The 24756-nt window shown below is 26.0% G+C and overlaps 7 protein-coding genes across 9 annotated transcripts; 4 read left to right on the top strand and 3 right to left on the bottom strand.

Moving 5' to 3' along the window:
* Positions 1-37: 37 nt before the first annotated feature.
* Positions 38-2384, top strand: LOC122852503 (zinc finger protein 385B-like). Of its 2 annotated transcripts, XM_044152371.1 has the most exons (6): positions 272-460; positions 566-768; positions 849-990; positions 1080-1109; positions 1859-2010; positions 2084-2384. In XM_044152371.1, coding segments are annotated over exons 1-6 (708 nt in total). In that variant the 5' UTR covers positions 272-459; the 3' UTR covers positions 2264-2384. The 2 variants fall into 2 exon arrangements, with proteins under 2 accessions (XP_044008315.1, XP_044008306.1); XM_044152380.1 differs by having other exon boundaries at positions 38-768.
* Positions 2385-2406: 22 nt separating this feature from the next.
* LOC122852208 (dynein regulatory complex protein 1) lies at positions 2407-5116 on the bottom strand. Its single transcript, XM_044151861.1, has 5 exons — positions 4855-5116; positions 4659-4767; positions 4234-4587; positions 2589-4154; positions 2407-2508 (listed from the first exon to the last, which is right to left on the bottom strand). The coding sequence occupies exons 1-5, from the start codon at positions 4995-4997 to the stop codon at positions 2452-2454; spliced, it is 2229 nt and encodes a 742-aa protein (XP_044007796.1). The 5' UTR covers positions 4998-5116; the 3' UTR covers positions 2407-2451.
* A 181-nt stretch (positions 5117-5297) lies between these two features.
* Positions 5298-6103, bottom strand: LOC122852561 (coiled-coil domain-containing protein 12). Its single transcript, XM_044152444.1, has 3 exons — positions 5836-6103; positions 5606-5744; positions 5298-5526 (listed from the first exon to the last, which is right to left on the bottom strand). Exons 1-3 carry the CDS (start codon positions 5961-5963, stop codon positions 5365-5367), a joined length of 429 nt encoding a protein of 142 aa, XP_044008379.1. The 5' UTR covers positions 5964-6103; the 3' UTR covers positions 5298-5364.
* Positions 6104-6122: 19 nt separating this feature from the next.
* Positions 6123-8717, top strand: LOC122852469 (protein KTI12 homolog). The gene is made up of 5 exons (XM_044152302.1): positions 6123-6857; positions 6951-7212; positions 7290-7428; positions 8174-8236; positions 8321-8717. Exons 1-5 carry the CDS (start codon positions 6695-6697, stop codon positions 8516-8518), a joined length of 825 nt encoding a protein of 274 aa, XP_044008237.1. The 5' UTR covers positions 6123-6694; the 3' UTR covers positions 8519-8717.
* On the top strand, positions 8574-12534 carry LOC122852594 (malic enzyme, hydrogenosomal-like). The gene is made up of 2 exons (XM_044152493.1): positions 8574-10550; positions 12337-12534. The coding sequence occupies exons 1-2, from the start codon at positions 10443-10445 to the stop codon at positions 12514-12516; spliced, it is 288 nt and encodes a 95-aa protein (XP_044008428.1). The 5' UTR covers positions 8574-10442; the 3' UTR covers positions 12517-12534.
* LOC122852426 (NADP-dependent malic enzyme-like) lies at positions 12534-15049 on the top strand. Its single transcript, XM_044152219.1, has 5 exons — positions 12534-12797; positions 12882-13193; positions 13269-13637; positions 13725-14019; positions 14091-15049. Exons 1-5 carry the CDS (start codon positions 12696-12698, stop codon positions 14204-14206), a joined length of 1194 nt encoding a protein of 397 aa, XP_044008154.1. The 5' UTR covers positions 12534-12695; the 3' UTR covers positions 14207-15049.
* Positions 14450-21362, bottom strand: LOC122852529 (protein dimmed-like). 2 transcript variants are annotated; one of them, XM_044152399.1, is made up of 6 exons: positions 20970-21362; positions 19715-20153; positions 17821-17982; positions 17534-17725; positions 17227-17363; positions 14450-17138 (listed from the first exon to the last, which is right to left on the bottom strand). In XM_044152399.1, the coding sequence occupies exons 3-6, from the start codon at positions 17950-17952 to the stop codon at positions 16982-16984; spliced, it is 618 nt and encodes a 205-aa protein (XP_044008334.1). In that variant the 5' UTR covers positions 17953-17982; positions 19715-20153; positions 20970-21362; the 3' UTR covers positions 14450-16981. The 2 variants fall into 2 exon arrangements, with proteins under 2 accessions (XP_044008334.1, XP_044008342.1); XM_044152407.1 differs by having other exon boundaries at positions 20986-21362.
* Positions 21363-24756: the final 3394 nt, after the last annotated feature.

Here is a 24756-nt window from a genome sequence, read left to right as displayed (position 1 = left end):
AAAATTTTGTTTTTTGCGCATGACACTGAGTGGTGTCTTTCTACATCTTAAATATGCCGAACGTGGTGGAAAGAAGCCTTAATTACATAGCCTGCCAATTAAAAATACTTTTACAAATTCAAATAAAATATATATCAATTAATTTTCATGTAAATTTTCTTTTAATTTTGAAATAAAACAAATAAATAAAAATTGAAATAAATCAAAAGTTAAATGAAGTTGTCAAGGAAACACAATTATCGATATATCGCTCATTAAAAATATCGATATATCGCCAAATAATAATTTGCGCATGTATTCACAATACTTATTGTTATTTATTTATTTTTTTTTTCTGAATTCTCATTGGAGAAGAATAAACTTGGAGCAAGTTGGAGTAAATAATATTATTTTCCATTAGAAATCTTTTTTTTTTTTTTCTTTTGTGCCAAAGTTTTCAGTGAAAATTCAAGTTTAGCAAGTATAACTGTTAATTTATTTGTAGTTTTTTTGTTTATACAAATATTAAATTAAAAAAATTTATTCCAACTGAATTATTTGATTTGTTATATTATATGTTAAAAAGTGCCAAAAATAAATAGGATGGCTACTGCTACACATCATCCCATCATGGATGCTTCACATAAAAATCCAGTGATAAAAGAAGCTGACAATATAGAATCTTTGTCAACAAATAAAGCACTTGTTCGTTGTAATGATTGTAATCAATTTTTCACCAGTCAAACTGTTCTTGCTGCACATTTGCAGGGTTCACGACATGCTAAACAAGTAATTATTTTAATAATAATAATAATAATAAAACAATAATAATATTTATTTGTCATAAATTTATTATTTGACTGTTACAGGTGCGATCAAAAGTGATCATGGCTTCATTGGAAGAACAAAATTTTGTTCCATTCACAAAAAATGAAGAAAAAAATTCACTTGATTGTCGAGTCTGCAATGTTTCTGTTAATTCAATTCAACAGTTACAAACACATCTCAATGGTTTGTAACTTTTATATAATTATTCATCATCAATACAACTACAATTGGGTAAAATTAAATTTATCTTGTATTATCATATTTATTTTCAGGCAGTCGACATAAAAAAAAAGCAACAAAAGGTAATTCAAGGAATTGTGAACCAAAGTTAAAAAAAGAACAACTTTCATTACAAAAATTCAATGTTGATGATGATAGAAGAATTATTTATTTAAATAATTTAGTTGAAAAAAATTCCATGATACTTATTTACTGCTTGATTCTATTTACATTCGCATGTATGCTGATGATGTTGACATTTGTTTTTCATCTATTTGTGTAATTATTACTTGCTGCACTACGATTGACCTGTTCAAGTATTTATTAATGTGTTATTACATTTGTTATGTTAATGTTGTATTTGTTTTATATATTTTTTTTTTTTCTTGTTATTATTTTTGTAGATTATGTTTATTGTTCAATTATTTTCAAATTAATTTCAAGTAAATTTATTTATTTATTCATCGAAAAGACTGATGTAAAATAAGTATTCATATTATATAAATTTAGAAATATATATATTTATTTGTTTGTTTGTTGATAAATCAAAGGCACTTTTAAATTTATCATTAATGATTATTTTGTAAAGCTTTATTATTGTTTGAGCTTCTGTAATCTATTGTTTTGTTGAAAAAAAAAAAGAAAATAAACAAACGTTTGGTATTTATTATTTAAAAAAAAATTCAGAAATTGATTGTTTGTTTATTTGTGTTATTATTTATCAGTATTTTGACCATGAGCATTTATTTTTGCACCATAAATGTAGCCTTAAGCTGATTTATTATTATTACAAACTAGTTACAAATAGTCTTGATTGCACATTGATGCTCAGGTGGTTGGAATGATGACGAGCTTTCACAAGATGACTCAAGTCTAGTTGCTTCATCAAACAATCCACTAATGCCCAGAACAACAAACAGAATCATAACTTTGAATTGTGAATTATGCAACAAAATGTTCAACTCTGAAGCTCAATATGAAGTGGTCAGTATCATTTTTTTTGTTTTTAAATTTTTAAAGTTTAATTATTGTTTAATGTAAATAAATATTATTACAGCATACTGTATCAAGAAGACATGTACAAAGACTCAAGAAAAATAACAATAAAAGTAGGAAAAAAAGATTCTTCCCGTATCAAAAAAAATTGCGATCAGATGACAGAATGAATATGTATAAAAAACCATCATTACATGGTCATTTTGTTTCTGGTGGATTTAATAATAATAATCATTGTTGAGGTACTACAAGTATACTTGATAAATCATAATGCTCATTAGTACCAATAAGCTGTAACGCAATTAATGTTTTAATTATTAAAAAAAATTAAATTGAATAAAAATTTATAAGTATTATTATGTCAGGAAAATTAAGTATTTTACATTTTAATTATCTCTTTTTTTTTTTTTTTCTTTTCAATTGTGTTGTTTATGATTTTTGACTATCTGCTGTAGTTGGAGCTTTTTTAATGCCACATGTTTTTGGCTGAAATATTAATGAAAAAAAAAAAGAATTATATTGATTGTTTTGGTTTAAATTTAGTACAAAGTGTATATTTAAATTACTTTATCTTTGTAAGTATCAAGAAGACGACAAAGTTCCAAATTTTGTTCATACAATGACTCAGTTTCATTAATTAATTTTTGTCTTTCTTTTAATATTCCACGATACATATGTAAACCATCCACTAAACCATCCCAAAGTTTTATTTTTTCATCTGTAAATATATTCTCATATTTTTTCCAATATTCATTAATTTCTTTTTCTGAAATATTCTTTGAAGTATTTTGTTTTTTATAATCTTGTGGTATTTCATGTTTTATATCTTCATGATATTTTTCAATAAATTCCTTCAGAGCTTTTATGACATGTTTCGTTTCAATTTCAAGAACATGATCTTTAGAACAATTGAATTCTTTATTTTTAACTTGCTCAATATTTTTATCAGTCATCAAAACAAGTTGATTATTTTCAATTTGATGTGGTAATATTTTTTGGACATTATCAATCAATTGTTTTGTTCGAGCAGGTAAATTTTCATGACACTTTGTAAGTATTTTTGATTCCTCAGATTTTTCAGGAGTTGGGGGTTTATTTATTAGTTCATCACATGTTGGACAAAATGTATATGGTAGAAAATATTCCATCAATAAATTTATTTGATCAATTGATGTTATATTTAATGATTGAAAAACAATATCAAGTTTTATTATAATTTTATTTAATTCTCCATATGATAATAACAATTCATTTGTTTTATCTTCAACTAAAAAGCTTGTTTTATCAGATATTTTTTTAATCATATCATTCAATAATTTTTTATCTTGATCTTTTGTTTCTTGTGATGATATTATTTTTAAATTGGATAACTTTTCTAAATTATCTGTATTTTTTTCTTCAGATTTTATTGGCTCATGATTTAATGGAAAATAATCATTTTTAAAAATATCTTCTTCACAAGGTTCTGGATTAATAGCTAATATTTTTTCATGTATTATTTTATCTGCATTTAATATTTCTTCTACTAAATCATTTGCAATATTTTTATTCATTTCCCAAATTTGCATAAATTGTTTATCATTATTAATTATAAAATAATTTGATTTAGCTTTTAATTGTTGTATATTTTTTTGTGATTTTAATACTTGTTCTTGAATTTTTTCAATTTTAATATCTGTTTTAATTTTCATATCTGAATGTAATTTTTTTAAACTATTCATTGTATCATATAATTTATTTATTCTTTTTTTTTGTTGATTTTTAACAATTATATTTTCATCTTCACGATGTTTTAATACAGCATAACTGTAATCTAATTTTTCAATATTCATCATACATAATACTTTCATATTTTGTACTTCTTGTTGAAGATTTTGACATTCAATTTCAAGATATTTTTTTCTAGATTTATATTGTTCTTGATTTTCTGTTAATACATTATCCATTTGTTTTTCATAATCACTCATTATTTCACGACGTTTTTCAACTCCTTTCATTTCTTCATTACGACCTTTTTCAAATAAATCATTCCACTCTTTGGTGATATTTTTTAAAATATTAGTTCGTTCATTTTTTAATGTATCCTCAATAAATATTAGTTCTTGACGATATGCTTTAGAAATTGTGTTGATCTAAAAAAAAAAAAAATATAATTATTCCTTTTTATAGTTGATAATAAGTATCCTCATTAAAAATAAATATATTTGTTACCTGAGTATCAATTCTTTCAATCAACAAATTAATTTCATCACTCTGTTGTTTTTGATCTTGTTGAAAAATTTCATCAGCATTTTTAATTTCTTTTTTTAATTCATCAATAATAACATCTTTTTGGGCCAATAGTTTTGTGCATCTTTCATTTTTTTGCAATTCAATTTCATTATAAATGTCAAGTGGATCATTTAATTCAAGTATTGATGACCATTGTTTTTCAATTTCTTGATATTTTTTTGTTGAAATTTCAGCTTCTTTTTTCAATCGTTCAAGTAAATTACTACGTACAGCAATAAAATCTTCACGTCTTTGATTTTCACGTGCATCATTAGCAACTCGAATATTTGAAACCTGACAATTTAAAGTATCACTATTAAAATTAATAAATATTTAATTTAATTTAATTTAATAATAATACTTACAATTTCTTCACCTTCGATGATTAATTTTTCTAACAATTCATCACTTTCATTAATTTGTTTTTCTGTTTCAGTAACAACAATAATTTCTTCATCTTCCATGTCATTGTGTCTATTCATTAAAATTAATTTTAAATTAATTGCTAACAATAAATATAATTCCTATAAAAATTTATTATTTAAATCTATTTGTTCTTACTCATTTTCAACATATAATCTTTTTTGAATACGAATACATCTTGCTAGTTTTCGTTGTTGAGCATCTTGTGACATATCAGATATGTCTTCGGATTTGTCAGTAGTTTCTTCTTGCATTTGTCTATTTTCTGATGTATTAATCATTTTACTGGATTCACTATCAAATAACTAAATTAAAAGAATTATTAAACCTAAATTCTCGAGTATATTCAATCAATATATTTGATCGGTATATGGTTGCTAAGGGCTGCTAAGGGCCAAAGCTAAAATTATTATTTTTTTCATTTGCATTTTTAACAAATACACATTTGTTTTTTTTTTTTATTTTTATTATTAAATCTTTAACTTACGCCACCTTGTGATAATAAATAATAAGTTGTTATTATGTAAAAAATAAAATTGTTAATAATTTTTAAATATATATTAAAAAATTGTGATGTTGATTAGCGTTATTAAATATTTTTTATTGTTTATTATTATTATATAAATTTTTCTTTAAATTAACAATGATTTATTCTGTTATTTGTGGAAGATCATCTTGATTTGGCTCTAGCCTTTTTCTGATAAGTTCTGCAATTGATTTTTGTGTTCGTCTTTCTAATTTTTCCAATTTTTTTGCAACATTACGTTTTAAATCCCAGTCTGGTTTACGAGGTGCTAAATTACCAATTTCCTGTTGATTTAACAATAACAAAGCATTATTATTTAAATTAATTACTTAATATTTAATATTACTAAAAATAATTTCTTACTAATTCTTCTACAGTAAATTTTGTTTTTGATGCATCAAGTTGTTCTTGAACTTCTGATATAATATCACCTGGTTTTGCTTCATCCAAAATATTCTCTTTTAAGCTTTCATCTTGTGGCTTATAACTTCTAAACTTTGGTCTGTAAATAAACAACAAATAATTGTAATTAGATTGTCGGAGATAAAATTAAAAATACAAAAATTTTTTGGTGTCAGAAAGATGTTACGTACTTGGGCAATGTGTCATTTTGTTGTTGATTATTTTGATTGCTTTCTTGAGTTTTCTGTTTCAATGCTGCTAGTCTCTCCTTTCGTTTAAGTGCTTCCTCTTCAAGTGATCCAATTTTTTCATTTGCCATAATTACTAATTTTTGTAGTCCTATTGAATCGTTTAGACTTGGTGCATTCAAATATAAATTATACAAAAAGATATGCACTCACAATATCATACAATATGAAAAAATTAATAAACATACTTTTTTTCTAAGGTTATGGTTAATGTTTATTGTTTATATCAGTTTATAATTTATATACGGTTCGGCATGAAAACTAGAGACCTCTATAGTTCGCGTACAAGGTTTCACTGCGCAAAACTCAGTGCGCATATGGATGAATTAAATTTTAAATGATTTATTGAAAAATATATTATAATTGATTAAAACTGTTTATAGAATTTACTAAACTCTATTATTAATTATTGATTTGTTTAAATTTGCTATTGATTATATATTTATATCACTTTGGAAATTCTAAACAATTCTAAAATGTAAACAAGCGACATCTCGTGAGAGGCTTAATCAAAGTGTAAAGAAGCCTTAATATTTTTTATTGCCCTAAATTTCTAAGTTCTATTTATGTTTTCATGACTGAAAAAATAGACTACGTCTCACGTGTTTAACAATGTTTATATCAATAGAAAAAACCAAGTAATTATTAAATATTATTTATAAATAATATACAATAAACAATTAAATTATTGAATCTAATTATACAAAGTGAACTATTATTATTTGAGTGTTAGTTTAACCCTGAATTGTTGGACTTTTCATAATTATCAAGTGTATTAAATCAAAACAAATAAACACACAATATGCCACTCATAATTTTAACTGGAATTCCTTCAAGTGGAAAAACTAAAAGAACTAATGAATTAAAAGAGTTTTTTGAAAAAGAACATGGACTTGAGGTTAAAGTTGTTGATGAAATTGAGATAGCTGTCAAAGCTGGATTTGATCGTAATTCCTTGTACGCAGGTAAATATCATCTTAAGTAAATCATGACTTAAAAAAATTAGTAATAAAAAACTATCTTGATTATAAACATTAATTTTTTTCTACATTTTTCAGCTTCAAAAAATGAAAAGCTTATCCGAGGAGATATTAGATCATGTGTTCAACGATTATTAAATCCAAATGAAGTTTTAATTGTTGACGGTGGTAATTACATCAAAGGTTCTAGATATGAGTTTCATTGTTTGTCAAAACTTTATAAGACAACTCAGTGTACAGTTTATTGTGATTTGCCAGTTGAAGCTGCTTGGTTATTGAATGAGTCAAAATTACCAGATGAAAGATACACAAGACAAACATTTGATGCATTGGTAATGAGGTATGTATGTCTAAAACTCACACAGTTAAATGAAATAACATCTAGAGAATAAAATGATTAATTGTAAAAATATCTAGGTACGAGCCTCCAGATAGTAGGTGTCGTTGGGATAGTCCGCTGTTTTCTGTAACTCCAGAAGATACTATTCCTCTGAAGGATATATACGAGTCGTTGTTTATGGCTAAAGCATTGAAGCCCAACTTGAGTACACAAACAGTGAGTTATTGTAACAATACTTTTAATTTAATGCTGAGGAAAAGATATGCTTAGTGCTAACATAATAAATATTGTTGACAATCAGTTGGTAGTATAGTCGAGACAGTTGATGCATTATATCTTTGTAGCGAGTATCGTTTACGGTTTTTTATTGTGACAATTTTATGTTTGTCTTTCAAACTCTGTCTATACTTTACACTGTAGCTTGGTACGATAATTTTTTAGCTCACATAAAGCCGAATATTATGTATCTAGTGCGAATAGTTAATGATTCTCGTACTAGCGTAGAAGCACTTTGTTAACACGCAGATAAATGATGAGTGTCAAGTCAAAAGGGGAATCAGAAAAAGAGCCAGAGGCGAGTCTGAAATGACCCTGAGAGTCTGATTGCCTTAGGCTGCTTAACTATATAGACTTTCCCTTTTATTCTTTAAGTTTGCACAAAGCAGTTTTGCTTGTCTAACCACTACCTTGAATGGCTTATCTTTTGTGAACGCATTATTTACTTAACTTTTTGTAAACCTTAATCATCATGTCGTAGTTTTGATCTGTATAGTCCGCCACAAGATATCGAACGCCATGCGTGAATTATCATTCACAATTGATGAGTCATTGTCCTATCGCTAATGAGTAAATAATAAATATTCAAGAAATCTTTAATAAGCATGGCGCTCTGCGCACTAAAAACGGTGTGGGAACTCGAGAGAGTGTGTTAAAAAGTAATATTTTTCAACGATGTTTTCAGGCTCCTGTGTCGTCGACAAATTATCTATATGAGCTTGACAAAATATCTCAAAAAATTGTTGATGTAAGTGTGATAAATTTGTTTAAAACAACGTTAGGTAGTTCTATATTGTATTTATTATTGATTTTTCTCTTATTGAATTTTTAGCTAATCATTGCAGCTCATCAAATGGGAGTTACAGATGACATTCAACTACCAGGTTTTAATTTGACAGTTAATAGAGGATTAAATACTGTTCAACTTACTCGATTACGTCGTCAATTTTTGACGTACAGCAAAATGCATCAAATTGAAATCAATCAAATACCTCAACTGTTTGTCCAGTATCTCAACAAAAGTGTATAGTAGCAGAGAATAACTACATTGCTAGGTCAGATTTTATAATTATTTTTTGACATTTGCTTATTCTTTTTTTTTTTTTTTTTTTCTTACTGACAAGCCTTCGTCTTATTTTCGTATATAAATTGTATATAAATAAACAGATTAATACGACTGATATGAATTTAAATTTTTTTTATTAAAAAAAATCGTGTAAAATTTTTGTAGCATCATTTAGCGTTCGCTATTTTTGTGCAAATTGCAAAATACACGTCAGTTTTATAAAATCAACTGTTAATTAACTGATATAATTGCAAATTATATTTTAAAAACAATAACGTCAGCCAAGGCGTTTTATTATCGTCTACAATTATCGGAGATTACCTTCATATAACGATAGAATGCATGCGCTCTTAACATTCACGTATCTCTCGAAAATAGGCCATTGACCATGACGATAATTGCAACTATACATAAATAAATTTTATATTAATCTTAGGCGGTCAAATATAATAACCCAAGTACATAAAAAATTCATAAATAATTTTTTAAAAAATGAATCAAGCTTATTATTCTGACAGCTGTGCTAAATTTAAATCAAATGTTGCAAAAAAAAAAAAAATAAAAATAATTTCATAATTACAATTATTTCAAGTATTGTATGATTTCAATTCAGGTCAAACCATAACGACTTTAGAGATTGCATCAATCAAACAATGTTAATTCTCTCATGTATATTAAAAAAAAATTCATTTGTTAATTACTTATTAATATTAATATTTAATTTTTTTGAGTAATAATAGAGAAACCGAGTAGTCACTGACTGAGACAAAACAGGCAGTGTTCGTAGTGTTGAAATTTCGCAACAGTGATTAGAATATTATTATTAGAAATTAGAAATTTAACCCCCATATTATAGTTATATCAATTACTAATGAATGCGTAATGTTTATTATCCAATTTATCTCAAGCAAACCCTTTGAGTTTTTGATAAAATCAAAATACAAAAATTCTTCATTTTATTTGATACGTTTTGAAGCAGCAATTTTTGTTGATTCATTTATTTTCAAATAGAATACACAAATAATTTTATTCAATTAAGGTCAGACTATACGTTGAACCTCAAGTTATTATGTTGATAATTTATTTTACAATAACAATTAAATCAGCAGACTTTTAACTAATTTCATAGACTTTTCCACAATCTTAGATCTACTGCGCATACCCTTTTTAGGAAAAATATAACCAGGTAACATTGTCCCTAAAAGAAAAATTAACTTATGCGCATGTGCAATAATTTACCTGAGGTAATTTAAGGGCTACAGTAAATTACAATCATTAAAAAAAAATCTAGAGGCCAATAAAACAAAGAAAAATGCATGACTTGATAATAACAACATGAAATTACAATTTGCAAAATCATTAAGTTTATTTTGAAATACAGATTATTATCTTGAATGATGTTAAAATGTTTTTGTTATATGAAAAAAATAAAACAAAAACTATTTTGTAATTAATTTATATTACAACTAGAATTTTTTTTTTATGTTTCGGAGTTTAGTTTGATTGTTTGATATCAAGTTAGTACACATATATTGATATCTTGACCTATACCAACATTGCACTTCTACGTTTTTATATAAATTGCGAAGGTGACCGACAGAGTACGTATAACTCTGTTAGTGTTAGCGGTGTCAAACAAAAATTGGCTGAAACTTTCTGAGTGATTCAGAGTGATTCAGAGCTCCGTTGTGACTAGTCCAAACATTCCACTAAGTTATAACAATTTTTAATAGTCATAAAGCATTACGAATGATTACTTGCAAATTTACAAATTAATCATAAAATTAACAATTCAATATAAATTATATGCTTGACCACTAAGCAAATCAACGTAATTTATAATTTTCAAGAAGTTTCGATAGAATTCAATAAAAAAAATTATTTAAAAATGTCATGTCAAAAAAGTGATCGATTGGGAATGCCTGGACTTGGTGATACAATGTCTGCAGGTCATGTCACTGGACTCGACCATTTAAGAAATCCTCAGCTTAACAAGGTAAGTAATTAAATATTTATTTATACAATATTAAATAAGCAGGTATTTTTTATTTTTGAAGTTTCACGTTGTCTGCGTTGATAGAGTGATAAAGCTAGTGTCACTTTATGACTTTTCCATTTTTTTTTTTTTTTCAGGTTGAGTTTGGTCAACCACAATTAACACATACTTGAGATATTTACATTTAACATTTAAACAGCCAAATTAGTCTAAATAATTTTTTATTTACTCTTTCAATTGATAAATAACAAAGTTAATTTTTGAATTCAATTGATATTGTTGATGATAAACTAACTGAGTCTCAATGGCAATATTAAAGCAAATAAATTTTCCAGAAATTATTTTAAAAATTTGTAAACAAACTATAAATAGTCGGCATAAGTTAGTTCATTTTTTTAAAAAATATATACTTAGTATTAATGTTTAATTATTAATTGCAACCTTTGACTTTTATTGTCTGTTTTTATAATCGTCTTACAAGCAATTGGTAATTATAAAATTACTGATGATTACAGTTATCTCGAGAAAAAAAAAAAAAGTTTAAATGTTTTTATTAAAATCTTGTTTGAGTAGACAAAAAAATAATATTGATAGCTTTAGTTTTTTGTTATATAATTAAGGAAAGTTTTAAAAATTAAAAAATAAAATAAATCCATTATGCTGACTATGACTAAGTAAGATGGAAATGATAATATTATCGTACTTTGCATTTTGAATAAATCATTAAAATATTTTAAATTCAAAATAACATTTAAAACCTGCAAGTTCTTGATTAATTAGTAGACGAACAAAGGTCACATTTGTGTTTATGTCCAACGGTCAAATTTTTGTATCATTGTTTGTTTTTTTTTTTTTTTATTTATTAATATGAAATATCGTATGATTTTAATTACATCTGATAAGTATTTTTTTTTTTTTAATCATGTTTACCATCGTAGTAAAAAATCCACTGTCATGGTCAAAAATAAAATTAATAAAATATTTTTATGAATATTTAATACCAACAATTTTTATTATATATTGATTTTTCCGTTCAACATTTGACCTTATTTTTTTAACGTACGAGAATGATCATGCGAGTTTTTGCCTTACATCATTCTTTGCATTTTTTTTTCTGATTAATTTCTATGAAAATTTTCCAGTAATTTCTTTAAATTTTTAATATAAATGCTTCAATATTTTTTTTCATTAATGAAACCTTAGAAATATTTTTATCATAGTTATTTGAATTGTTTTTAAATTATTTAATTAATAAAATGACGTCATAACGTTCTACAAGTTGTATTTTTGGTATTGAATATAATGAACTGGTTGAGTCTTGAACAAATATAGTTGTCAATAATTCGAGATGTTTCATCATATCTTTAAAGCTCTATTGGCAAACAAAAAAAAAAAAAAAAATATTATGTTCACAGTAACCGTAACCAGGGTAGTTTGTTATTAGGCAATTTGATATTTTCTTAGTGACGAATTTAGTTCACCCAGTTTTTATATTACATCAAAAAATCTTTTGATAATTGCAAAGCTAGTTGACGGTTGTTTTCTTCAATTAATGCTATGGAAAAAGATTGGTGGACACTTGTTCCCCAGAATCATTTTTGGATTGTTATTCCTGAAGCTTTACTTTCAGTTGATGGAAGGGTATTGTAAACTTTTAATTTTACTTGGGCTTATTTTATAAATTAACAGCAACACAGTGTAGATTCATCTTTTTCTTGATTTAAAAAAATTAATTGCTGTTAACTCATGCAGAATTAATGAAAAATATATTTTTACTACTTTTCAGGGTATGGCTTTCAGTATTGAAGAACGTCAAACTTTGGGAATTCATGGATTACTTCCAGCTGCTGTTAAAACCCAAGAGGAACAATTGGAACTTTGTAGACTCAACTTGGACAGATATACTGATAGTCTTTCAAAATATATTTATCTTACAAGTTTACTAGTAAGTTTAATATTAATTTAAGATAAACTTACACATCATACATAAATTATTAAAATATTTAATAATTTTAACAGGATAATATGATTATAATGTCAAAAATTGGACATAGATGCCATGTATGTATCATTAACATGTTTATTGTAACCTGAACGTGTGTAAAAAAGAATTGTTGTGCTGTGGGAGATCTTGGTGCTCATGGTATGGGAATTCCAATTGGAAAATTATCGCTTTATACTGCTCTTGCAGGAATTAAACCACATCAGTGTCTTCCAATTACACTTGATGTTGGAACTAATAATCAGGTATTTAAATATTTCATTAAAATTATTACAATTACTACTATTTTTCTTTTTTTATACTGATATATTGACTGTCGAACTTTACAGTCATTTTTGGATGATCCACTTTATATTGGACATAAACACAAACGAGTATCAGGCCCACAATATTATGAATTTTTGGAAGAATTTATGACAGCAATTGTTCAACGTTATGGAAGAAGTACACTCATACAATTTGAAGATTTTGGTAATGCAAATGCATTTAAACTTCTTCAAAAATATAGAAATGATTACTGTACATTCAATGATGATATTCAGGGTACTGCATCAGTAGCAGTTGCTGGACTATTGGCTTCTTTAAGATTAACCAATACAAAATTGTCAGCTAATACAATTGTATTTCAAGGAGCTGGTGAAGTAAGTATAATTTAATAAAGCATTTCTAATTAATCAAAACTACAACTTGATTTTTATGAATTAAATTATTATTAGGCTGCACTTGGAATTGCTGGTCTTTGTGTTATGGCAATGATGAAAGAAGGAACAAGTGAAACAGATGCAATTAATAAAATTTGGCTTGTTGATTCAAAAGGTTTAATTGTTAAAAATCGTCCTGCTGGAGGAATAACAGAACATAAACTTCGTTTTGCAAAAGAACATGAGCCAATTGATACTCTTGTTGAAGTTGTTAATACAGCAAAACCAACTGTTCTTATTGGAGCTGCTGCAATTGGTGGAGCATTTACAAAAGAAATTTTAAAAGCAATGGGTGATTTTAATGAAAGACCTGTTATATTTGCTCTTAGTAATCCAACAAGTAAAGCTGAATGTACTGCTGAAGAAGCTTATACTGCAACAAATGTAATTAATTAATTATAAATATTAAAATATCAAGTGGATGATTCTTAAATATAAATGATAAATAATACATTTTTTTTTTCATTTTAGGGACGTTGTATATTTGCAAGTGGCTCACCTTTTGATCCAGTAACATTGAATGGAAAAACATACAATCCAGGACAGGGTAATAACAGCTATATTTTTCCAGGCATTGCTTTAAGTGCAATCTGTGCTGGTATGCGTATTATTCCTGAAGAAACATTCCTCATTGCTGCAAATGCACTTGCAAATATTGTCACAAATGGTGACCTTGAGTCTGGTAATCTTTATCCACCACTTAAAGATATTCAAAAATGTTCTGTTGAGATTGCTGTTAAGGTCATGAAATACGCTTATGAAGAATGTATGTATTATCAAATTAAATTAATTACTGTTTGTTTTTTTTTTTACTTACAAATTATTCGACTGTTTTAGCTTTGGCAACTTTTTATCCGGAGCCAAAAGACTACGAAGCTTTTATTAAAGCTCAACTTTACGATACAAGTTATACAAGTGCGTTACCATTGACTTATGCTTGGCCCAAACTTTAAGTTTCTTAATACTTGATAAATTTTTTTATTGAGATCTTGATGTCGTAACAAAAATTTTATATGTACATAGCAGTAAAATAATTCAAAGTATCGATCATAAATTTATAATTCGGAATATTATGATCGGTATTCAATATTCACAAAAAAAGAAAAAAAATTATTTATAGTATATTCACATTATTTTTAACGAACCTGTATGATTTCTATTTAAATAAAAATGCATAAGTTAATCGTCAAACTGCATGTACTATTTTGTCTTGTTACACAATTGTAATATTATAATTTATAAAGATCAAAAAAAATAATGGCGATAATCTGTTAAATACATTCCAAATATTTACTATTGTTTCGACAAGCAATAACACCAAATATTTTATTTATTAATAATTAATTTAACTATTGATTAAATAATTAATAATTTATTGATAAACGTATATATTTTTTTTTTTGATAATATCGTTGGAATTATGTCAAGAATGCCTGAGTGACAATAAAAACAATTACCAAGTAAAAAAAAAACAAACAAACTTTAAAGTCCTGATTAAACTGAATCCCAAAAATGTCTGCTACGATTTTTTTGACATAACAATGGAGTAGATGTGTTCATTAAATAAAAAACATTTTTTTTTTTTTTTTTGTTTCATAATTATTTAAACAATTAATATAAACAGATAAACAGTAAAATGTTTTTACATTTCACAATGCTTTAAGCTTACACAATGTGATATAATGACGAAAAAAAAACAAGAATCTTATTGTTTTTGATTCAAGTTTATTGTCTAAAATGAAAATTTTAAAAATAGGTTTTTTAAAGCCATGCATGAATTCTTATTACACTCCGAATGTTTAACGTATTCTCAAACGCATTATTTTACTAGATTGACTTGATGATTTTTTTCACCACGAAAACAATAAACAATTAATATGCGCACGTAATAAAAAAAAATTCTATTATATTAATAAAATATTTCAAACAAATTTCGATACAAACAAATACATTTTGCTATTTTTTACATTTAAAATAACAATCAAATAAAGTTTATGTATAAACAATTATTACTATAATTAAAATCACAACCATATCATCAGTAAATCTTGCGCGAAAAACATCTGGAATGTTTAAGATTTCTTAATAAACGGAAATTAATAAATTTTCTTTTTAAAAATATAAATATAATATTTCATAAAAAATAATTGCAAAATTTGAAATAATTTTTTTAAAAATATATAATTAATAATAATGATATAAATACAAATTTTTTTTCTTTTTTAAATTAACTAATTTTTGTTTTTTTATTTTACGTGAAATAGTCAAGTATTTTATAACAAGACATAAAATATTTAAATTCTAATTTAAATTGCACAAAAATAAATTTTATTATCTATGTATTTTTCTGATAAAAAGATATATAACAATTTTTTTTTTTTTTAAATAACAAAAAAATAAAAATCTTTATTTATATGAAAAACGCGGAAGCGAAAATTGACGGATTTTAGGCTAAATAAAACCGATGAAAGTTTGGATACAAAATTTTATATCACAGTATCGCATTTGAACCTGGACCTCGATGCTAAATTGTATCTCACGTACAGATACAGTAGGCCAGATATTTTAAAATTAAAATTGAGCTTCGGCCTGAGATGTACTGGTTATAATGATCATTACCAAAGTATTTAACAGCACATTCGAGTGGTTAGTACTTGGATGGATCAATATTGATCACTGTCCAAGTTCTTGACCATTGACCCAGTATATCAGTCGATCTGTGTCAAGGATCTATCCTAGTAGGCAAAATGTCAAAGGCTGATAATAATTAATATATATAAATACATATATATTTTGGACGGTTTACCTATATCATTAATACAATATTCAACATGTCGAATTTTGTATTTGCTAGATATTAGTTTGAAATTTTCTATCGTTATAATTAAAAGTGTATAAAGATTGTTATAAAAAAGCACTGTGCTTAACTCGGTAATTTCATTAGCACAGTATGAAATTAATTGAAACAAATTTGACAATTATCAATGATCATCAAAGGAAAACCTTAAAGATTGCTTAAAAAAATTCTGCATCGAATAAGATTTGAACCTGGAAATGTATGCACAGCTATTGGCATAATCATTTTTATTAAGTTCTAATTAACTTTGACCTCACTTAAATATCTTTGTTAATATTCAATGCAACTAATTTTGATAGTAAAAAAAATCGTCATAAAAATGGATAAATTTAATTAAAAATTTATGTATAACGTTTGTGCTGATAATTGTGAATATTTATCAAGTGGGTCAATGCACATCAGTTACGGATCATGAGTTCCCGGGTTCAAGTCGAGTTCGGTGTCATCATTTTTTATTTTCTACTCTTTTCGAAATCAACTAAACTAATTTTCCTGGATGTTACGCTATCTTTGACAATAGCTCTGATAGTAGTAAAATCTCTAATAGTTTTCCATGAAAAATCTTTAAAAGTTGTCAATTTTTTTCTTGGATTTTCATGACTCAATATTAGATGTAATTTTAATCAATCATTTTGTCAAATACGATAATTTTGTTTTTCCTATTCGTTTTCAAGTTCAATTTTTCGCTAGAACTTTTTTATGATTATTAAATTACAAGAAAATTTAAATATAATTCTTATATACTAGCACGTTATGGTCAATTTTTCATTTGCAGCCAAATTAAATTAATAATTTTTGTCTTTGTATTATTTAACAAATAATTAGTCCAAATTTTCATTTGAATTTTAATGTTAAAAATCAATTCTCAAAGCTAAGCTATCCTTCGCTCGAGATTCTCATGTAGAAGATTATTATTATTCGTTTCATGTATTAAATCCGGTGATGGTTGTTCAGCTTGTTCACCACTACTCATTTCTAGTTGTCCTGTACTATCACCACTGTTGGAACCACATTCTCCATCAACAAATCTAAAAGAAAAAATAAATAATCAATTACTTATACATAAAGAAAATTATTTAAAACAAAAATTTAAAATGTTGGAACTTTTAAAATTACGTGTAAGGTTGTTCTTCTCCTCGCATTTCACAAATGACATTTGTAAGTGCCATAATATAATTCTTGGCAAGTGTTAGTGTTTCAATTTTGCTTAGTTTTCTTTCCATTTTTACATGTGGTATGACTTCTCTTAATTGCTGAAATTATCATTTTAAATTTAAATTAACTATAAATAATTTATATATAAATAGCAAATACTTTTCCTCATTATATTTAAACACAAAGAATATTTATAAATGATAAGGTGAATATTTTAAGTCAATGACTTGATAAGAAATTATTTGAATCATTTGCCAGAATAGCTTACCTCAAATGCATCATTTAGTGAATGCATTCTCATTCTTTCACGTTCATTACTCTCTAATCTTCTGAGATTTCTTTCTCTTGCTGATATTCCTCCTTTTCTTCTTCTTGCTGTTGGTGTTCCGTTAACTCGACTTCTTCTTTTTGTTTGTTTTGGACTGTGATCACAGCTACTGCTATCACTTTCTTCACCTGCCTAATAACAAAAATAAAAATTAATTAAAATAAAATAACAAAAATTATTAATAGAAAATAATTTTAAATTCTAAAACTAGTGATCATATCACATACCTCTGTTCCAGCGATGTGATGACGCCCTCGTTTTCCCGTAATTGAGTCAACGGAGGCGTCATCAAGGTCGGTGTACATTTCATGATCACCACAATCCTGATCACTAGCTGAAGATCTTTCTAAGCTTCGCATTTCCTCAGCACAATTATCCACAAAATAAGTCTGAAATTCAAAACATTTAATTATTTTAAACATTTCATTGACATCGAAATTAAATTTTTGGTCTTTGACTGGATTTGAACTCAAAACTTGCAGCTTAATTGATATATATTTTATAGTCATAACGCTACAGAAACTTGAGAACTTATTTAATTATATTTCTTTCATGATTAATCTATAAAAAATTTTACTGTGAAAACTCAAGAAAGATATATAATTACATTATCTCGTAAAGTACACCGCAAAGTATTTTTTTTTTTTTTTTTTCTATATCATTTATTTTACCAAGTACTACAAATCCATGGTAAATTTATTTTTTTTTTACTAGAGTATTTAATTACTATAAATTAAAATGTCATTATGTTTGTGTATGCTTAACAATTTTATAATATAAATTATATTTTAAAATACCGTTAAAAAATTTGAAATTAATTTATTAAATAGTTACTATGTCTTGAACAATAGCACCAAATTTTAAGAAAATATATTATTAGAAATTATACAACTTTAAGGGAAAATAATTGAATTTATTCGATTATGATTTAGAAATATGTTATTTTGATTATTGACTTTCGATAATTTGATACCTTTCTCTCTCACACTCTTCCAGTGTATTTAATTAAATTTTTTCTTTACTTTTTAAAAGATAAAAATTGTAAAATACATCTCACACAATCATATATACTGTTCAAGGAGACCAACTTTTAATTGACTCGTAATATATATAACTGACGGGCTGAGATGGTAATGTGACTGTATTTTCATGTTCAAGGTAGCCAGTTCGAGCCTGACGACAGACAAATTAAAAAGCATTTCTCCACCATGTTTTTAAATTAATAAATTCAATGAAATATTCATTCGTGGGATATTTTTCTACATGACTTGTTAATAACTGGAGCTCAAAATATTTTCGTTTTTTATTTATCCCCTCTACTGAATATATTATTAAGACTATTTTTAATTTTTTATTACCTTTTTAATATGATAAAATTATATAAACACAAATTTTATACATAGATCAAAGCTGAATAATTAATTTTTAAAATTTAAAGCATTGCCACGTATTCCAAGTATGGCTGCATTGTTAAGTTATAGGTTTTTTCCAATTGGTATCACTTTAAAAGTATGAAAATGAACTATTTATAGCACAGGCATGTTGGGTGAAAGTTTCAAGAGTTAATAATTTAAAAGTTATATTCACTTCAGACAATCACCAGAAAAAAGGCAATTTTAATTTTTTTTTTTTACTCATATAAATAATTTTTTTTTAAATTAATTTAAAAGTCTGTGTAAATATTTAAAATAATAACGACACTTTTTTTGCTTTCAATATATAAAATTATAATAAAATTAATAAAATTAATAATTTCTATATGAATTAACTCATTGAAACTTGGCAATTTATTATTTTACCACATAAAAAAATTTAATCCTGAATTCTCTTTCACCTACGTAAAAATTAAAATATGTTCACGCGATCTAGAAAGCTGCGTTGGGTATAATGTCAAATTTCTTCAGTGCACAAATATTTTTTTTATAAAAACATATACTAAATTAATCGAATTTATTCAGCCAAAACTTGAGTAAATAAAATTTTATTTATATATGAGAATTAATAATAATTAAGCTCTTTTTTAATTACCAGTTGATTAATTTTTTTTCAAAGTAATATAATTATTAAATTCGAATATTGCAATCATTATAATATACAAAAAAATTTAAATTATTTGCTTACCTATTTGGCCCTTTGCAGGAACTAATTATCTTAATGCAAGAATGTTGCACTTGAGCAAATAAATTTCTCTATTATAAAACAATGCACTTCACTCTCAATAATTCGCTTTTATTTTTTTTTTTTCCTTATCGTATCACAATAAATATATTTATGAAATGATAGTGTCCAAAAAATAAAAAAAAAGTCGAAATAATTAGTTTCTAATACTTAAATAATTTTTTTTTTTGTTATGTTTTCAGTCTACTTTTATTATTTCATTGTTTTTTTTTTTTTATTTATTTTTTTATTATCACACGTAATTCTTGGTGGATTGCCTAAGTCGTCCGTCAGCTCGTTGACGTTTTATCCTCCGCATGTCGTCCACACTTGTCAGCATTGTTTTTTTTTTCTTTCGAGTTATTTGTATTTACCAATCCATTAAAAAATTTTCATGAAACACCTGAAACACAATTTTATCGTAGATATGATTGTCTATTTTTGTTTTTCTTTAGTTATATATATAAATATTACAAAAATATTTTAAACATAAAATATATCTTGTTTTCTTTTTTTATTGTTTCCTCACACTTAAATATACGTTTATACTGAAAATGAAAAATACGTCAAGATAAAAAATGATATGTAAATAAAATAACGGACCTAAATCTTATAAATTATTTAACTATAATTTTAACTACATTGAAATATAAATTATAATTGTAAACAATATAATATCTCAAGGACATTTTCGATATGATTTATAATATTTTAAACGAAATTTTCGTAGAAAAAAAAATATATATATATATATCAAAGAATTATTATCAGTCACACAGATTCACGATTATAAAAAAAATAAAATGAAAAAAGAGCTACTAAAAATATATATACGTGACTAATTAATCTATATAATAAATAGTTTTTAAAAATATTTTTTAAATTTATATTATTTTTTTTTTGTAAGTGATAAAAATTTATAAAGATTATTTCATAATTTTATTATATGAACTTCGACCTTAACAGTGACAACACGTGGATTCACGTGGACAAAAAAAAAAAATAAAATAAAATTGCTCAACCAGTCTGACAAACAACCGCTAGCTCGTCATATACTTTTTGAAATTCCTAACTTAAAATTATCGTAAACGATCATAAAAGATACAATTAAATAGAGCGTGAAAACAAATAATATATAAAAATTGTATATTTTAATATTATAAATATATTTTTATTATTAATATTTTGTAAAATTTAATAATTCTATTTAAAATAATACCTTGATTGAGACTAACTTTTTTAAAGTTTAAAATATATTTATAAATATAAATATACATATATATTTAAAAAATGATAATAAATATTAAAATAAATAACAAAAATAAAAGCACATTAATAACAAATACTGCCACATATACACATTTTTTAAAAAAAAACTACTTAAGAAATATAATCAAGCACTGATTTCTCTGAACAATTGTGAAAGTCGTTTCGATGATGGAACTTAGGTTCTCAGGAAAAGAATGTTCACTTTGAATTAAACTCTGGATAAGAAAAAAATAAAAATAATAAATATAAATATAAATAAAAAGGTTTTATACACAAAAAGTCATCCCGGCTGAACGAGCGCCCGATCCGGACTATCTAACTATAACTGTAAACGACTACTTGTCGCCCGTTTTCCTCAATTTAAACCCCGCTGTTGCTTATGCCCCGCTGTTCATTCCGCGGATCAGCTTCGTGGCATCGTATCGCTTGTAACCTCTCCCACCTATCTACTTTTATTTAACTCGATTCCCTGTTCTGCATTGGAAACCTGTTCCAACGTAGCAATCATGCCCGATACTCTTGCTGTATTTTCATCGTTTTATATTAACTTTGGATTATTTATTTTATTTTATTTATTTATTTATTTTTTTTTTTGCTGATTATCAATTAATAATTTTGTGTATTCATGCATACACATTTAACATTTTAACTTATATATTTTAAATGTCATTTTTTTAATTTATTTTTTAATGCACAGAATTGAAAGAATAAATTAAAAAAAAAAAAAAATCATAAAACTATCAGTATAATAATTGTGATAACAGCTTTTCCTTGACTATTTCAAATGTTATCATTTTATTATTTATTTATTTTTATTTTTTTTTCTATTTCTATTTTAATTTCATGAACAGTGTTTATTTATCCTTAATGAAACCAATAACTGATAATCCGAAATATTATTATTTCCGTCTGTTATGTTTTTTAATCTTTTTTTCGAATACACTTGCTTGTATTTTATTAATTTATTTTTTTTTCTATATAGAGCTTGATTGGTATTTTTAACTGTTATCACGATAATAAATGTATATACATATATAGATGTTAGACCTGTCTGAAAAAAAAATTTTTATAATCTCCCTGAGGGATAAAGTCGTTCTACTTGATTAGTTAAAAAAAAGCCCCCAAGCTATTTTCTTTATTTTTTATTTTGGAAAGGCTTTGGTATAATTTATTTCTCACTTGATTTACATGTTCATATGCATATACCTTCACTTACACTCACCCAGGCCCAATTCCATTAATTTTTGTGATATAGAATTTGATTTAAAATAATTTTTAAACTATAATGAAAAGAGCTTTGGTTCTAGATAGTATATATTACATCATTAGCATTATTTATTAAGCTTTAAATACCACAACGAAAATACCTCCTCGGTCATTCTGTGTCCCTGATACAAAACGAAAAAAATTACGATAAAAATAAAAAAACAGGAAATCAAAAAGTTAAACACGAAATACCTCCTCGCCCATTATGTATTCCTGTTAAAACACTTTATTTTTTCAAAAATTTATTTATCAAAAATACTTAAAGAAACGTGCAACAGATGGCGCTTTATTTTGAAAACACGAGATACCTCTTCGCTCACTATGTATTCCTGTTAAGAATTCTTATTTTATTCAAAAATACTAAATACCTCTTTGGTCATTCTATGTCTTAATACAACAGTTAAATTTTTTCTATAAACTTTGAATGTTCTCATGAAGTAGTTCCAGAAAAAAACACTATATAGCGCTGAACTTTTCGAGTTGAAAAATGAATTGACGCATAGAAGGACGTCGGAGTTAACTTGATGAAACTTAGAAAAAATAAGAAGCCCTGTGGTCTAGTGGACAAGGCGTTTGCCCGGAAAGCAAAAGACCCGGGTTCGATTCCCGGCGGGGGAACTTCGTTATTTTTTCTGAGTTTCTGGTTTTTTTTTTTTCAAAAAATGAATTGACGCATAGAAGGACGTCGGAGTTAACTTGATGAAACTTAGAAAAAATAAGAAGCCCTGTGGGCTAGTGGTCAAGGCGTTTGCCCTGATAAAAAGCCCCTTCTATATTCCCGGCGGGGGAACTTCGTTATTTTTTCTGAGTTTCTGGTTTTTTTTTTTTCCTCCTCGAATACCTCTTTGCCTGTTCTATATTCCTGATACAACAGTTTAATTATCTTTGTAAAATTTAAGTGTTTTTATATGATAATTCTTGAGAAAAAGAAATAAATGGCGCTAAAATTGTTAAAGAAATACCTCTTTTCCTGTTCTATAACCCTGATACAATACTTTATTTTTTTCTATTGAATTTAAATGTTTTACTGCTATAGTTCCCAAACAAAACACCGGATGGCGGCAAACTTGTTAACTCAAAAAATACCTCTATTCATGCTTTACAACCCTGATAAAACAGCCCTCTTCTATCTATTAAATTTAAATGTGTTACCCCTATAGTTCCTATGAAAAACACCAGATGGCGCTAAACTTGTTAACTCAAAAAATACCTCTTCTCCTGTTCTATAACCCTGATAAAACAGCCTTCTTCTATCTATGATATTTAAATGTGTTTACCCTATAGTTTCTAAAAAAAATAATAGATGGCGCTGCACTTATTTACTCAACAAATACCTCTTTGCCTGATCTATAACCCTGATAAAACAGCCATCTTCTATCTATGATATTTCAATGTGTTTACCTCATAGTTCCGAAGAAAAATAATAGATGGCGCTGAACTTGTTAACTCAAAAAATACCTTTTTTCTTGTTCTACAACCCTGATAAAACAGCCTTCGTCTATCTATGATATTTCAATGTTTTTACCATATAGTTCTAAAAAAAACAATAGATGGCGCTGAACTTGTTAACTCAAAAAATACCTCTTTGCCTGTTCTATAACCCTGATAAAACAGCCATCTCCTATCTACGATATTTGAATGTGTTTACCTCATGGTTCTCAAAAAAAATAATAGATGGCGCTGAACTAGTTGACTTAAAAAATACCTCTTTGCCTGTTCTATAACCCTGATAAAACAGCCATCTTCTATCTATGATATTTTAATGTGTTTATCCTATAGTTCCTAAGAAAAATAATAGGTGGCGCTGAACTTGTTAACTTAAAAAATACCTCTTTCTTTGTTCTACAACCCTGATAAAACAGCCCTCTTCTATCTATTAAATTTAAATGTGTTACCTCTATAGTTCCTATGAAAAACACCAGATGGCGCTAAACTAGTTGACTAAAAAAATACCTCTTTTTCTGTTCTACAACCCTGATAAAACAGCCTTTTTCTATCTATGATATTTAAATGTGTTTACCATATAGTTCCCAAGAAAAATAATAGATGGCGCTGAACTTGTTAACTCAAAAAATACCTCTTTTCCTGTTATATTATCCTAATAAAACAGCCTTCTTCTATCTATGATATTTCAATGTTTTTACCATATAGTTCTAAAGAAAAACAATAGATGGCACTGAACTTGTTAACTCAAAAAATACTTCTTTTCCTGTTATATTATCCTAATAAAACAGCCTTCTTCTATCTATGATATTTCAATGTTTTTACCATATAGTTCTAAAGAAAAACAATAGATGGCGCTCCGTAGTGTGGCGCAAAAAATACCTCTTTTCTTGCTCTATACTCCTGATAAAACAGCCCTCTTCTATCTATGATATTTCAATGTGTTTACCTATTATAGTTCCCAATAAAACCAATAGATGGCGCTGATTTCTCAAAAATATCGAATACCTCTTTGCTCATTTTATGTT

Source organism: Aphidius gifuensis, linkage group LG1, assembly GCF_014905175.1.
Source record: "Aphidius gifuensis isolate YNYX2018 linkage group LG1, ASM1490517v1, whole genome shotgun sequence".
Taxonomy (NCBI): domain Eukaryota; kingdom Metazoa; phylum Arthropoda; class Insecta; order Hymenoptera; family Braconidae; genus Aphidius; species Aphidius gifuensis.
Note: the sequence above shows the minus strand (reverse complement) of the source record. Positions and strands in the feature narration are given on the sequence as shown.